The sequence below is a fragment of the Hyla sarda genome, chromosome 6, assembly GCF_029499605.1.
Source record: "Hyla sarda isolate aHylSar1 chromosome 6, aHylSar1.hap1, whole genome shotgun sequence".
NCBI classification, from domain to species: Eukaryota; Metazoa; Chordata; class Amphibia; order Anura; family Hylidae; genus Hyla; species Hyla sarda.
The window spans coordinates 218,446,020-218,463,575 of NC_079194.1; the positions used below are offsets into that span (position 1 = coordinate 218,446,020).

Below are 17,556 nucleotides of genomic sequence, written 5' to 3' on the forward strand. Positions count from 1 at the left end.
ATGTACTATATATGTATGATGTGTGCATGTGTATATTATGTATGTATGTATTATATATGTATGATGTTTGTATTTATACATTATGTGTATATATATATATTATACATACATAATGAATAAATACAAACATCATACATATATAATACATACATACATAATATACACATGCACACGTCATACATAATACATCATACATCCATAATACACACCATACATACATATTACACACATCATACATCCATAATACACACCATACATACATATTACACACATCATACATCCATAATACACACCATACATACATATTACACACATCATACATCCATAATACACACCATACATACATATTACACACATCATACATACATAATACACACCATACATACATATTACACACACCATACATACATATTACACACATCATACATACATATTACACACACCATACATACATATTACACACACCATACATACATATTACACACACCATACATACATACATATTACACACACCATACATACATACATATTACACACATCATACATACATATTACACACACCATACATACATATTACACACACCATACATACATACATATTACACACACCATACATACATACATATTACACACACCATACATACATATTACACACACCATACATACATATTACACACACCATACATACATATTACACACACCATACATACATACATATTACACACACCATACATACATACATATTACACACACCATACATACATATTACACACACCATACATACATACATATTACACACACCATACATACATATTACACACACCATACATACATACATATTACACACACCATACATACATATTACACACATCATACATACATATTACACACACCATACATACATATTACACACACCATACATACATATTACACACACCATACATACATACATATTACACACACCATACATACATACATATTACACACACCATACATACATACATATTACACACACCATACATACATATTACACACACCATACATACATATTACACACACCATACATACATATTACACACACCATACATACATATTACACACACCATACATACATATTACACACACCATACATACATATTACACACACCATACATACATACATATTACACACACCATACATACATATTACACACACCATACATACATATTACACACACCATACATACATATTACACACACCATACATACATACATATTACACACACCATACATACATACATATTACACACACCATACATACATATTACACACACCATACATACATACATATTACACACACCATACATACATATTACACACACCATACATACATACATATTACACACACCATACATACATATTACACACATCATACATACATATTACACACACCATACATACATATTACACACACCATACATACATATTACACACACCATACATACATACATATTACACACACCATACATACATACATATTACACACACCATACATACATATTACACACACCATACATACATATTACACACACCATACATACATATTACACACACCATACATACATACATATTACACACACCATACATACATACATATTACACACACCATACATACATACATATTACACACACCATACATACATATTACACACACCATACATACATACATATTACACACACCATACATACATACATATTACACACACCATACATACATACATATTACACACACCATACATACATATTACACACACCATACATACATATTACACACACCATACATACATACATATTACACACACCATACATACATAATACACACATCATACATACATACATATTACACACACCATACATACATATTACACACACCATACATACATACATATTACACACACCATACATACATATTACACACATCATACATACATATTACACACACCATACATACATATTACACACACCATACATACATATTACACACACCATACATACATACATATTACACACACCATACATACATACATATTACACACACCATACATACATACATATTACACACACCATACATACATATTACACACACCATACATACATATTACACACACCATACATACATATTACACACACCATACATACATACATATTACACACACCATACATACATACATATTACACACACCATACATACATATTACACACACCATACATACATACATATTACACACACCATACATACATACATATTACACACACCATACATACATATTACACACACCATACATACATATTACACACACCATACATACATATTACACACACCATACATACATACATACATATTACACACACCATACATACATAATACACACATCATACATCCCACCCCCCTCCCGTTCTCGGTCTGTGCACTTTTCTTACCTGTGGCAGCCATGTTGGGGTCAGAGGCCGGGCACGTCCACTCCCATCTGCTGCACACTTTGTACCATCGCCCACTTCTTCCTCATGCCGAGGAATGGACACTCGGTGCCAGGAGTTGCGGCCAGGAGCATCTCAGGAATGGAAGCAGACGTGCGCAGCTGCGGGGCAGCCCCTGCGTCTGCAGTTAGCGCAGCAGTGTGCGCGGCCGGGGAAGGGGGAGGAGCGGCCCGGAGGAAGGGGAAAAGAGTGGCCCAGAGGAAGGGGGGGATAGAGCGGCCGGAGGACAGGGGATAGAGCGGCCGGAGCCGCAAATTCCGCAAATAAATAAAAAATGCATTTTTAAACATCCGGTGTGCCCTGAAAGTCTTTCAGGGCACACTGGATGTTTAAAAATGCATTTTTTTTTTTATTTGCGGCTCCGGCCGCTCTATCCCTGCTGCCTGCTGCCATACATGATGGGGATGTAGTCCTGAACTGTGAGCCTACATTATGTAGGCTCACAGCTCAGGACTACATCCCCATTATGTATGATTGTGACTGTCGGGGATGTCCGGTGGCTGGGGTTTAGTAGGGAGGAAAAAAAAAAGTCCTGCAGCAGCGGGCCGTGGTGATTAGGGTGTGCCTGTGCACACCCGGCACACCCCGTGCGCACGCCTATGCAGATTTTTTTGGTACCTTTTCCAAACAATCCTGTGTCTACAGGCAGTTCATTCCACCTCTTGGCTTGTTTTTTTTTTGTTCTGATATACATTGTCAGCTGTGAGACCTTATATAGACAGTGCTGTGTCTTTCCCAATCTTGTCCAATAAATTAGGTTTACCACAGGTGACTCTAATCAATGTGTAGAAAGCAAATGGGAGGAGCCAAAGCTAAATGTCAAGTGTCAGAACAAAGGGTCTGAATACTTGTCAATGTGAAATGTTCAATTTTTCCTTTTTAATAAATTAGCAAAATTGTCTAAAATCTGCTTTTTTAAGATTTAAATCATGGAGCATTGAGTGCAGATTAAGGCTGCAACAAAACAATGAGAAAGTGAAAGTGTGTGAAGACTTTCTGAATGCATTGTATGGTAACTAAACTGTAATAGTAGTCATAATAATAATAATAATAATAATAATGGTGGGAGACATGGGCCCAGATTTATCAAACTGTGTGAGAGAAATAATGGAGTTATTTTCCCACAGCAACCAATCACAGCTCAGCTAACGAGCTCTGGTAAAGTGAAAGCTGAGCTGTGATTGGTTGCTGTGGGAAAATAACTCCATTATTTCTCTCACACAGTTTGATAAATCTGGGTCATTATGTTGATACCTGTACATGAATGATACTATGCTCCACCTAACCTCTGTTCATTCCTGACTCACAGGTAATTGTGCAGAGGGAATAGGTCAGAATTACCTAGGAACCATCAGCGTCACCAGGTCGGGGCGAGACTGTCAGTACTGGGCCAGTCACTTTCCACATAGGACAAAGTAAGTGTTGGGTTTGCAGAACTTATACACTGTTCATCTCAATGTACATATTTACTATTCGTCAAAAAAAAAAAATCCTACATTTTTGCAGCGAGTAACCTTTTATGCATAAATAAAATAGTATGCCCCCCCCCCCCAAAAAAAAAAACCTGTAAAAAAATCTTACAGTTTTGTGCATACAGCTCCTATGTAATTCTATTAACCTCCATGATTTCAGACTGAATATATGCTAACCCACAGACAGTAGCAGAAAAGGACAAAGGTAGTGAGTGTAGTCTTCATGGGGGCTATAAACACAAAATGTTAGCTCTTCTTAATTTAAAACTATTTGCAATCATGCATTAGATATATTTTGAAGAAAGGAGATGCAAAAGTAAACACACCCTTCAGAGAGGTTGTTAGCTTTTGAACAAATGACATGACATAATAAAACCTAAAGCTAAGCTTAGAATCCAGATTGGGAGGGTGGTGACTTTTTTGTCCTTCAACGTGTCCTGGAGATCTCATGGTCAATCTTCTCCAGTCAGTTTGGAAGGGTTGGCAGAATGGTTTGTCCAGAATTTGTGACTGCGTTTGGGTGTGAAAAAAAGTGTTTATCTAAACCTGTATAGCGGAAGAATAGTACAGTTTCCCATAGCAGCCAATCAGATCGCTTCTTTCAGTTTTCAGAGGCCTTTTTAAAAATCAATGAAGAAATCTGATTGGTTGCAACTGCTCCACTTTCCTCTACACAGGTTTTCATAAATCTCACCCTATATTTTTCCTTGCCTAGAATGAGTTTACATTTAAGATATTTTTGTGGGGATTTTTTCTCTTGTAATGCTATGTGGGATAAGATAAGTGACTCACCTGCATGCATGTATGTACTGGTTGGTTGCTGCTTTAGTGGCTCCCGTCCCTGTACTATTTCAGTGGTAGAGATCATGAAGAATAGGTCAGGATTTTGGAATTGTCTGTGACTTTTTCAGCAGCCAGTCTGGTGGAAAGTGCAGAGTAAGATGAAACCAGGTACTCCAAGGTCCCTTCAAAATTATGTAATAGTGGAGGAGATTTGTCAAAACCTGTCCAGAGATAAAGTTTCTGAGTTGCCCATAGCAACCAATCAGATCGCTTCTTCAATTTTTAACAAGGCCTTTGCCAAATGAAAGAAGCGATCTGATTGGTTGCTATGGGCAGTTGGGCAACTTTTCCTTTGCACAGGGTTTGATAAATCTCCCCCAATGTCTCTGTTTATCAGGATTAACCCAACGACCCACCCAGAATACAACCTTACGGAAAACTACTGTAGAAACCCAGATGACAACCCATTGGGGCCTTGGTGTTATACCAAGGATCCGGAGAAACCTAGAGAGGAATGTTCAGTGCCATTATGTGGTAAGTGGTGCCAAGTTTTTAAATGTGTTTTCTAAGGTTAGATTTAGACTGAGGAAATATTCCAGCCAGCGATCCCAAAGGCAGCCAACAGCTGAAATTCCAAGGGCATCTGCCAGGACAGCACATATATTGCCGGTCCCCATAGACCTCAATGTATGATCAAGAGCATTCTTTCAACGGTGGTGGTAGTGTGCACTGTGCAGGGCAATCCCACTGACCCCAAAGAGACTCTGCTGCACTGGATTTTCTGAGCGTAAGAAATGGTAAACTACATATGCAATGACCATCAAGTAGGTAACTTCCATAATACTAGTGGTCTCTAATCATCTGGCTTTCCACCTGTTGTAAAACTACAACGCCCAGAATTTCTGGAAAGCTTCAAGCTGCAGATCACTGCATTAAAAATTGCCCCGTCCAGTTATTTATACCTGGTTATCGTTCCCATAGGCAAAACTGGGTTTACAAGTGAGCCAATTGTTCAACAAGTGGCCAAAACTGCACCGAAAGAGGAGTTACCCTGTGTGCCTGACCGCGGAAAAGATTATGATGGCACCCTGGCAGTCACAGTGTCAGGACTTCCATGTCTACCCTGGAACTCACCATCCGTGGAGGAGTACAGCCGTAAAAACTTCAGGAAAGATGTAGTCCTGAAAGAGAATTACTGCAGGAACCCCGACAACGATGATGAGGGCGTATGGTGCTACGTATCTCACAGCAACACAACCTTTGAGTACTGCAACTTAAATTATTGTGGTAAGTAACATTCAATTATGTACGCATCAATGACTAGCATTTATTCTTATATGCACTCCCCATTGTGCCCCCTCTATATGCACCTTTTGACTGCCTACTCCATCTATCCCTTGTTCTCCCTCAACTTCAGGACTTCACATGTACATGCATCCTCTTGTAGGTGCCATATCAGTACTAGAAATGCAATAGTGAGGCGCTTTGTGGGATCTGACTCTCAACACTCACATTTTAGTTTGGCTTTGATCTTCTCCCTTTATCCTGTAATTCATCTGCAGAATAAGGCTGGGTTCACATCACGTTTTCTCCCATACGGGAGCGCATATGGCAGGGGGGTGTTGAAACCTAGTGCTTCCGTATGCCTTTCTATGCGCTCCTTATGTAATTCATTTCAATGAGCCGGCTGGAGTGAAACGTTCAGTCCGGTCGGCTCATTTTTGCGCTGTATGAGCTTTTTCACCGGACCTAAAACTGTGGTCAACCACGGTTTTAGGTCCGGTTGTAAAAGCGCATACTGCGTAAAAATGAGCCGACCGGACCAAACGTTTCACTACGGCCTGCTCATTGAAATGAATTACATATGGGAGCGCATAGAAAGGCATACGGGAGCACGAGGTTTCAGCTCCCCCCAACCGTATGCGCTCCTGTATGGGAGAAAACGTGATGTGAACCTAGCCTAAGATAGCAGTCACTAATTTACATGGGTCCCAAGACTTCATCAGAGATGTAGTATGGAGATGACAACGAGGAGACTGCTGTATTGTTCTGGTGTATTGGATGTGATCACCTGTGATCATTGTGTAAGGAAATGGAGTGGGGGTTGGGGTAATTGGTAGGGTCATCCTCTTGACCTCTAAAAGGTTAAATAGCCTTAGGTTTGGAGTTGTAATTTAGCAAATGTTGAAGAGCCAGAGGTTGGGGAGCACTGCTGTTAACACTCAATATATATATTATCATTTGTCATTTTTTCATCTTACTGTTTCTCTTTTGTTCATTTTGAATGATCAATCCATCTCTACTAAACCTTGTACTTTGCTTGTGTCGCTGGGTTGACCCCTGTCTCTGGCAGATAGCCCTCTAGATGAAGAACCCATTCCTAGCCAAGCAGGCCGAACAGATTCAACAAAACATGAATTATTCTTTGATGAGAAAAGCTTTGGCCAAGGAGAAGCAGGTAAGGAAAATGAAATTACCTTGAGACTAGCCATATGGCCAATACCACTGGGTATTTAACGTATATTTATAAGATCCCACTAGTGGGATCCCTACCTGTCTGGTGACTTGTCTATGGCCCTAGAAAGCACTACTTTTTTCCCAATCAATGGGGATGTAGGGAAACAGTAGTCACTATAGTGGGTATAGAGGTCGCACTCAGACCCTGGTGCCTAGAGAGTCCATAGACCCGTCTGCCAAATGAAAAGATACCAGTATTATAAATGTACATGGTAAGTGAGGGCTCAGTTACAGATTTTGCATTAGTGGCCGGGAGCTTCTATCAGATTTATTTGGCATATCTTATGGGTCGTAAATAAATAAAAAATGATGGCTTTAAACTGGCATAACTCTGGCAGCGGATTATAATGCTAGAAACAAAGGATGGGGCATATTGAAATCCAAGCCTGACTCTTCTCTCCCTCTACACATTCCACTGAGAGAGAGATAGGAGGCCCCATACACATTAGATGGTTGGCCATTTCTATTAAAAACAGAAAAATGTATCTAATCAGTATGGTCAGCTTTAGAACAAATCTAAAACCTTCCTTGGTATCCCATGGAACATCTTAGAGATGTTTCGTGGTGTTGATAATTTACTTGACATCTGTATAAATAAGTACATCCTACATGGACTGTAATATCCTTCTACAGAGGTGAAACAGATCATTCTACTTAGGCATTAGTGACGTCACTGTTGTCATCTTTGTCTTATGTTTTATTTGCAGTTTGTGGATTAAGGCCACTCTTTGAAGGGAAGAAAATAGCTGATAAAAGCGAGGCAGAGCTGCTGGAATCCTACATCCAAGGTCGGGTTGTTAAGGGAGAGGAAGCTGAACAAGGCAGTTCCCCATGGTAACCCTAAGGAGACTACGTTTTACTATTATTTATAGACAAATAGCTTTGTGATAATTGTGAGATATATATATATATATATATATATATATATATTGTCTTGATTATTGTGGAAACCATCAACAAGGAGGTGACAGTTTATTTTTATTTGTTTTGCTTTTTTTTTTTATCTAGTACTGTAGTAAGTGCATAATGTTCATTTTTAAACACCGGTCTTATGGTCTTATATAATAATTAACTCCTTAACCCGTTTACGCAAAATCAGGTACATGTACCTGATGGAAATACCTGATGGAGCTGTGAAAGTTTATAGAGCTCGGCTGTGCTGCACAGCCGAGCCTCCCTGAAGCCGGCCAGGGACCAATCGCAGCGGTCCCCGGCCGGCGATTGGTGCTATTGGTCCGTCAGTACAGATGGACTGCTAGCAGGGATCTGGCAGGGGTCTCCTCCTTCCCCCTCTCCTCCATCACTTCACACAGTGAAGCAATCGGTGGTGAGGAGGGCCCTGTCGGAGGAGCTGCGCTCCGCTCCTGAGTTGACTCTTTAGACGCTGCGGTCACTGTGACTGCAGCATCTATTAGGGTAACAGAGTGAGGGAGCTCCCTCTGTCACCGATCGGCGCTCTGCAAAGTGAAAGCAAAGCGCCGATGGTTGCCATGGCAACCGGAGGACTGACAGTGTCCTCTGTTGTCATGGCAACAGATCAGTCTTTACCTAAGTTAGTGACTGATCTATCCTATGTCTATGACAGACATAGGCATAATTCAATGGAGTACAGATGTGTACTCCACAGAATTATGTCTATAATAGTAAAAAAAAAAGTGAAGGGGGTAATGATGAGCAGGGGGGGGGGGGTAATAATGAGTGGGGGGTAATAATGAGCAGGGGGTAATGATGAACAGGGGGGGTAATAATGAGCAGGGGGGAATGTTGAGCAGGGGGGGTTAATGATGAGCAGGGGGGGTTAATGATGAGCCGCAGGAGACGTAACTCGTCACATCCCACAAGACCCGACGCATCACCTGAGCCTGCCGAGCGCGGCCAGGTAAGGAAATATGAAATATAAAAAAAGCTGGAGGAGGGGGGGAGCAATGATGGGGGGAATGATCGGCAAGGGGGGAATGATGAGCGGGGGGAGGGGTTAATGATGAGCAGGGGGGTTAATGATGAGCAGGGGAGGGGTTAATGATGAGCAGGGGCGGGTTATTGATGAGCAGGGGGGGTTAATGATGAGCCGGTGGGGGGGGGGCCCTAATGATGACCAGGGGGGGGGGGGGCGCTAATGATGACCAGGGGGGGGGGGGCGCTAATGATGACCAGGGGGGGGGGTAATAATGAGCAGGGGGGGGGTTAATGATGAGCAGGGGGGGTTAATGATGAGCGGGGGGGGGGGGGGGTAATAATGAGCAGGGGGGGCAATAATGAGCAGGGGGGTTAATGATGAGCAGGGGGGTTAATGATGAGCGGGGGTGGTGGTAATGATGAGCAGGGGGGGTAATGATGAGCAGGGGGGGTAATGATGAGCAGGGGGGGTTAATGATGAGCAGGGGAGGGTAACGATGAGCCGCATGATACGTTACTCGTCACATCCCACAAGACCCAACGCATCACCTGAGCCTGACGAGCGCGGCCAGGTAAGGAAATATGAAATATAGAAAAAGCTGGAGGAGGGGGGAGCAATGATTGGGGGAATGATTGGCAGGGGGGGAATGATGAGTGGGGGGAGGGGTTAATGATGAGCAGGGGGGGGTTAATGATGAGCAGGGGGGGGGGTTAATGATGAGCAGGGAGGGAGGTTAATGATGAGCAGGGGGGGTTAATGATGAGCAGGGGGGAGGTTAATGATGAGCAGGGGGGAGGTTAATGATGAGCAGGGGGGAGGTTAATGATGAGCAGGGGGTTTAATGATGAGAAGGGGGTAATAATGAGCAGGGGGGTAATGATGAGCAGGGGGTAATAATGAGCAGGGGGGTAATGGTGAGCAGGGGGGTAATAATGAGCAGGGGGAGAATGATGAGCAGGGGGAGAATGATGAGTAGGAGGGGAATGATGAGTAGGAGGGGGGGGGGGAGAATGATGAGCAGGGGAAAACACGGGAAAGAAGGGGGGGGGCAACATAATGAAGTGCTCCGTCTTCCAGGCAGTCTTAATCTGGCCCTGCCTGTGTGTGAGACACATAGCGCACAAAGGCCACATATGGGATATTTCTAAATACGTCAGAATTCAGGGAATAAATCTTGAGTTGTACTTCTTTGTCAACACCTACTGTATTACACAAAAAAATGGATTAAAATGAAAAATCTGCCAAAAAATTAAATTTTTATATTCAGCCTCCACGTTGCTTTAATATTTGTGAAACACCTGAAGGGTTAATAAACTTCTTTAATGTCATTCTGACTACTTTAAGGGGTGCAGTTTATAAAATGGGGTGATTTATGGGGGTGTCTAACATACAGGCCCCTCAATTCCACTTCAGAACTGAACTGGTCCCTGAAAAATCTGATTTTGAAATTTACTTGAAAATCTGGAAAATTGATGCTAAACTTATAAACCTTCTAACTTTCCAAAAAAGTAAAACAATGTTTATCAAATGATGGGAACATAAAGTAGACATATTGTAGTTGTGAACTAAATAGTTATACCGCACCAAATTAAATATTATTGTACAAGCAGAAAATGTAAAGTCTAGAAAAATGCCAATTTTTCATTTTTTTTGCAAAATTTGGGATTTTTTTTTACAAAAAGCTAAATATATCAATCAAAATTTACCACTAATGTAAAGTACAATATGTCACAAAAAAACTATCTCAGAATCGCTTTCATAAGTGTTCCAAAGTTATTACCAAATATGTGGACACATGTCAGTCCCCATTTAATGACCAAGGTACATTTTCAAAATATGTCAGATACTAAAACTTTTGATATGTTGTAAAGCATGTATAACCAATAGGTTTTGCCATTGCTTTCAATAGAAAATTTTCAGTATTTCATACTGAAAAAGCCTGTCAAACAACTGCCCCCCCTGCCGGCTTGGACACATACTAGTCCTGCTGTGTCCATGCGTCATCACCTATGTCATGGACACACTTCCTTGATTGACAGCTGTGAGTGCAGGGCTCACAGCTGGAGGAAAAAAACCTCCCACTGTCAGCTTGTGTCCCGCTAATGTCAGTGAGGACAAGCTGGGAGTTGTAGTTTTTCTAATGCTAGGGGAGATGTGAGCAGACAGCATACTGAGGGAGGGGGAGGAGACCTGCACAGTGAGGCCACGCCCCCTCCCTTTGAGAGGAATTCAGACTAGTGAGCTAAATTAAGTGTAATAAAAAAATAAATAAAGGTGCTAGACACATAAAAATTTGATGTACATGGCCAGGATTAGGTACTGAGTGATAGATCCAACAAAAATTATAATTTTTTTTTAATATGACGGGTATGCTTTAAGGTCAAAACAGGCTATTGAGTAAAGGGGTTAAAGGAGTATTTCCATCTTATCAAGTAATGCCATATTGTTAGGATATATCACAACTACTTTATGATTGTTAAGGATCTGACCTCTAAGACTCCCATTGACAGTACAGACCGCAGTATTGATTCAGCACTGTATTCTTTTAACTATTTTTTCCTGCATGGCTCCACTCCCAGCCGCCTGTCTGTGCAGGGAACTACAGCCAACCCGACTTATTTGCACAGCAGATGGCTAATACAACAGGAAACTCCAACACTCAAAAAAGGCTTAAAAACGCTCCAGCTTTATAGAAAAAAAGAAATAAAAGCCATCTATAGGTGTTCCAAAAGACTATTAAAACTCTGCCGAGTTTCGTATGACTTTCTTTATTGTCTGACAGCACATAGCAGCTATGTGACTGCTGAGAAAGTTTATGCATGTTTATTAGAGGGTTCACTTACTGGACCTGTCGTGTAGGCTAGGGAGTGCCCCAGCACACCAAGCATCCTAATTTAAATATAACTATTTTCATCCATACAGTATATCCTTGACGGTGCAAAGTAGGCAAAAAGTAAAAACCCTGTTGTGATTTCCATCACCTGCTCTATTATCCAGTACAAAGTTAGTAGCAAGTTAGTATGAGTGACCTAATGTCAGATTCCCTTTATCGGGGAGAACACATTTATTGAACTTTAGGCACTTAGCTGGCCTATTATTTGTTGACAGTTTTAATGCAGGTATGAATAATTATTTCTAACTGTACAGCATAGCTATGAAATATGCCATAACGGCAAAGAAAAGTAGATAAACCGTAGTGGACTACATAACCAACTTTAATTCAAGGTTGAGCTGCAATATCATTCATCTTGCTGCTGGTTTCTTCATCCTCTCGTCTCTTGAATTACATCATGCATAGTTTTCTGAAACAGGTGAAATAACCGGATGCTCAAGCCAAATGAAATGTCTTTAACAACATTGCTATTTTCTGTTTCTAGGCAGGTGATGTTGTTTAAAAGGAGTCCCCAAGAGCTCTTGTGTGGGGCCAGTCTAATAAGTGACCGCTGGGTGCTGACCGCTGCCCACTGTATCTTCTATCCTCCTTGGGATAAAAACTTCACCACTGAGGATCTCCTGGTGCGGATAGGGAAACATTATCGTGCCAAGTAAGATACTTCTCCGTTGCACTAGATTTGCTGAATTTTCTCCAAGAAGGGCAATAGCCCATGTCCTCCCAAAGAGAAGGACACCTAGTTGAAAACTAGTATATAGTGGCATTTATTTGGAATTGAATTTCAGTATTTGGGGGAATTATGTGTTCGTTTTGTTTCAAATCTTATATAAACTGGGTTCCTATGTTATATTGTGGTATTATATGGAATACATATGGCAATATTATATTCACAAACAATGAACACTCCCTTGTGTAATATCGTCCAGTCAATAACAAGCAGGGGAATTGGATCATTCACCAGATTGGGTTGAGCATCTGCAGGCACTACACACATGGATTTCTTATGTATATGATATATGCATGTATGTACAGTAAGTGTATGTATGTAATGGTCACGTGTTTAATTCTGGGGGGGGGGGGGGGGGTTACACAAGCAGATGGTTTCACCCACCCCCTTGAGCCCCTATTGACTGCATAGGCATCCTCAGGACACTCATACAGTTAAATACTGCGGTAGATGTGGGTGAGTCGCACTTTTAACTGTAAGTGCATCTGAATGGGATTACTCTTAATAGGGGGTTGTCAGTTCCTCTTCTCGTGATAAGAGGGTTGCTGATTCTCCAATTTCAACTGTCATCGCACTTGTTGCTGGGGAGGACAGAGTGTGCCTTCATGTGAGACACACGCCAGCACATTCAGATCCGGCGTAACAAGATGTTTCTACTGTCAGTGGATTTAGCCATCGGGTGCCAGTAATGAAGATCCTAGTATGTTCCAGTCCCTTAATTGTGCATCCTATTAATCGAATAAGATTCCCTCTTTGTTGGTGTTTATGTATTTTTCCTGTGATTCTATTGAAATGTGTTTTTTTTTTTTTTTTTTTTTTTTTAAGTGATGTCACTTCCAGTAATGTCATTGCCCAGATTTCTGTCTGGTATGTCATATCTAAGAAAGGGGCCAGAACGGCCCAGAAACACATTGTATGTTTTTAATGAATCTATTATTGACATTGGATTGTGGTAGTGCCCATTATTCCCTGAAGGAGAAATTGTTGGGAGAGTGCTAGCATAGTCATTTTCTATGCCCATACTTTAATGCCCAGATAATCAGAAGCGTAGCTTGTAGCTTCTGGGCCCCGATGCAAAATCATAAACAGGGCCCCATATGCCAATTATAATACTGGTCTCTTCTGGGGCAGATGTGCTGTTGGGCCCCCTTAGGTACCAGGGCCACGGAGCAACTGCTAACTACGTCCCTGCAGATAATGTATAAAGAGCATCTATAAGTAATACTAATATTTATTCCGGTATAGAAGAGGCAAGAGGAGCGGTATATCAGTGGTCTCCAAACTGTGGACCTCCAGTTGTCCTGGCATGCTAGGAGTTGTAGTTTTGCAACTGGATGAACACTGGTTGGAAATCACTGACCTAGGAAGTATATGTGGACCTCCTACATTCCATGTGGACCTCTGGCTGTTGCTTAAAGGAAATCTGTCACCAGTGTCACCTGCGCTAACCTGTCGGTACCGACATGTAGTGCAGGTGACACTGAAGACAATGGTACTTACCTTGCCCCGTTCCTTGCAGAGGATCTCCGGTAATCTTGTCCGTTAACTTCAGCTCTGGGCACCCGGCTTGGGACATGGGCGGAGCTTAGTGACGTCTTCACTGCTGCTCTCTGCTGGGTCCCCCTGCTAGAGAACAGCAGCAGTGACGTCATTAAGCTCTGCCTGTGCCCCAAGCCGGGTGCCCGGAGCTGAAGTTAACGGACAAGATTACCGGAGATCCTCTGCACAGAACGGGACAAGGTAAGTTGTCATCAGTGTCACCTGCACTACCTGTGGTTACCAACAAGTTAGTGCAGGTGACACTGGTGACAGATTTCCTTTAACTACAACTCCCAGCTTGTCCAGACAGCTGTTGGCTGTCCAAGCATACTGGAAGTTGTAATTTTCCAACAGCTTGAGGTCCACAATTACAAGGCTTAGGACGTATATGCTCCTACTGTCTGCAGAGCCTAACTGAAACTACAACAGCCAGGGGGAGCACAGATGGTAGTCCAGCACAGGAGCTCACTGCACTTTTGCTTCAGTAGTCAGGTACTGACCGTATGTAGCAGTAGTAGCTCAGTAGCAGACAGTATGTACCCTTTTAAGGCAGGCCGCAGAAATGTACAGTGATCTATCACCTCAGTGGAAGACCTCTGTCACGTGTCACCCCGTCCTCTGCTCTGGTGTTGGCTCTGCCGAGACTGCTCCCTTGTAGGCCCATATTCATGTTTACGTAGGCACTTTTGAGTGCTGATCCCTCCCACACACACAGGATAGAGGATTGTTTGACTGCTGAGACCCTCCATGATCCTCAGAATGGGGAACTGGCTCTGAGAGAGAGCTTGTGCTGTAGAAGGTATCTTTGCTCCCATACAGCATATGCTGTCTCTTTGAGAGCCAGGGCTTTGTCCTGTCCTGGAGGGAAGAGGGTTGTGTTTTGGGTCCCATTGGTCAGACACCCCATAATCGATAGTTAGGTCTTCAAGTGATCAGTTGCGCTGGCTTAAAGTTACAGGCCCACCCCAGCTTGGCGGTACGTGGAGGGGATGTTGGGGGGCAGGGATCAGGGGGGCCACCACTACGCCCCTGAAAACAGGTAATTTCACAAATCTCTAGCCACAGTTCTTTAAAGAATGTAATTTTACCAGTTGCTATTTCCTCTTCTCATCCAGATACGAGAGGACAACAGAAAAAATTCTGCAACTTGAACGGATCATTGTCCACCCCAAATATAACTGGAAGGAAAATCTTGACCGAGATATTGCACTTATGCAGCTGAAGAAGCCAGTGGCCTTCACAAACTATATTCATCCGGTGTGTCTTCCTACCAAGGAGATTGTACAGAAGTAAGAGCCTCCACCATATTATACCAAGCAAAGTTTTTCATTCTTATATGAAGTTCTAAATCTCATATGCCTTACATGGACCGTGTTTTGCAGGTTTCTGCAGTCAGGATTTAAAGGACGTGTTTCTGGTTGGGGTAATCTACAGGAAACATGGAGCACAGGAGGACCACAGTTACCCTCAGCCCTGCAGCAAATAAATCTTCCTGTGGTTGAACAGGAAAAATGCAAGAGTTCCACCAAGATTAAAGTGACAGATAACATGTTCTGTGCAGGTAAGTAGCTTTGCACCTGCAAGACTTTGATGTGTAAAACAATCTAGACTGTAAATGTGCCAAGGGGAATATCTAGTTGCTTTTTGAGCAGTCATAGTGGGTCAACCTTCTATTCAGAACTTAACCAATACAAAGCGTAATCTTAAATGCCTTAAAATTTTAGAACTTTCTCAAGAGGTATTCAAGGTCACTATGAGTTACGCATTTATTGCAGGTTATAGTCCAGAAGACAGCAAGAGAGGAGACGCCTGTGAAGGAGACAGCGGTGGCCCCTTTGTAATGAAGGTATGGCCAAGATTGTTTGATGGCAAAACAGTTGATAAACTTATACCAGCAATTAAGATTAGCACCAACTTAACTGGAATTAATGGGATTCTCCCCTCTTCGAATGGTTATTGGGTGCCAATGACACCAATAAATGTTCTGTGTGGCAACATTATGTAATTGTTCCATGTCAATTTTCTTTCCAGGATCCTATCAGCAAACGTTGGTACCAGATGGGTATAGTGTCTTGGGGTGAGGGATGCGACCGAGATGGAAAGTATGGCTTCTATGCCCATGTACATCGCTTGCGGAAATGGATTATGAAGATTATAGAGCAGTATCCTCGTTAATACCATTCTTCAAATCAAATTTAATTTCCCAGCATCTGGTTCTTAACCACTTGGCTTTTCAAAGCAATCCAACTGAACACCACCAAATTATGTATTTGTGCATATCAATAAAATATTTTAAACACTTCAATGGCTTTAATTTACTTACCCACCAAGCACTTCAGCTTGCACCCCTCCTGTAGAACACATCTCCTGTAGAACTCCCATTGTTACAAAGCAACATGCTGTAAGAACAACGCACATTTATAAAGTTATACATCATTCCCTTTCATCCTACCAGCAGCACAGATGGGGTTAACTGACCCCAGTGGACTGGTAAGATGATGGAAGTTTTACTGAGCCTAAGTAGTAATAAGTTTAATTGAATGCCCATTAACACCTCTATCAAGAGGGAGATCACCCACAACCCACTGTGTTTTTTTTCTGTCCTTGCGGACAGTGGAATGGTGGTAATCTCCCTCTGGAGAATGTTATTTCTTTTTGGCCATTTCTTTTTATTTATGCCTTTGTTATGTCGACTGCCAGTTTCTCTCCTCCGCTCTGCATGCTCCAGAGGCCTGCCATCTTGCTGGAAGTGACGTTGCGCATCACTCCCGGTCCGGCTGTCACACTTCATTCTTTGTTAAATTTGAATTTTAGCCCACCATTTGTCCTTGCCTTCTGTGGAGGCAATAGTTAGGCTTTTTAATAACGTTTATTTAACATTAGTTACCGTATTTATCAGCATATAACACACATTTTTTTTTACTAAAAGTTCAAGCTAAAAGTCTATCTGCATGTTATATGCCAATAAACTCTTTCTGGCCTGCAGAAGCCGCTGTGATTCAATGATTTAAAGTGGCCTCTTTAAATCATGTAACTGTAGCGGTTTCTAAGGGCCAGAGTCCCTCCCCATCCCTGGCTTTCATATTTACCTGTTGCCACGCTCCTGCAGGCTCCGGTGGCATCCTCGCTGTGACGTCCTCACCGCGACTCTGGCTGGCAGAAGCCGCTGCAGTTACTTGATTTAAAGTGGCTACTTTAAGTCATTGAACCG

The 17,556-nt window shown here is 42.1% G+C and overlaps 1 protein-coding gene across 3 annotated transcripts in view; it reads left to right on the forward strand.

The window, feature by feature from the left end:
- F2 (coagulation factor II, thrombin) overlaps positions 1-16,637 on the forward strand; it is a 33,570-nt gene extending 16,933 nt beyond the window's left edge. For all 3 annotated transcript variants that reach the window (XM_056526449.1, XM_056526450.1, XM_056526451.1), the window contains 10 exons: positions 3,827-3,932; positions 5,170-5,306; positions 5,754-6,059; positions 7,126-7,230; positions 7,997-8,123; positions 12,564-12,731; positions 15,461-15,634; positions 15,728-15,906; positions 16,121-16,191; positions 16,377-16,637. In XM_056526449.1, the coding sequence (XP_056382424.1) occupies positions 3,827-3,932; positions 5,170-5,306; positions 5,754-6,059; positions 7,126-7,230; positions 7,997-8,123; positions 12,564-12,731; positions 15,461-15,634; positions 15,728-15,906; positions 16,121-16,191; positions 16,377-16,520 (1,517 nt within the window). In that variant the 3' untranslated portion in view covers positions 16,521-16,637. The remainder of the gene's footprint in view (positions 1-3,826; positions 3,933-5,169; positions 5,307-5,753; positions 6,060-7,125; positions 7,231-7,996; positions 8,124-12,563; positions 12,732-15,460; positions 15,635-15,727; positions 15,907-16,120; positions 16,192-16,376) is intronic.
- The last annotated feature ends 919 nt before the right edge of the window (positions 16,638-17,556 follow it).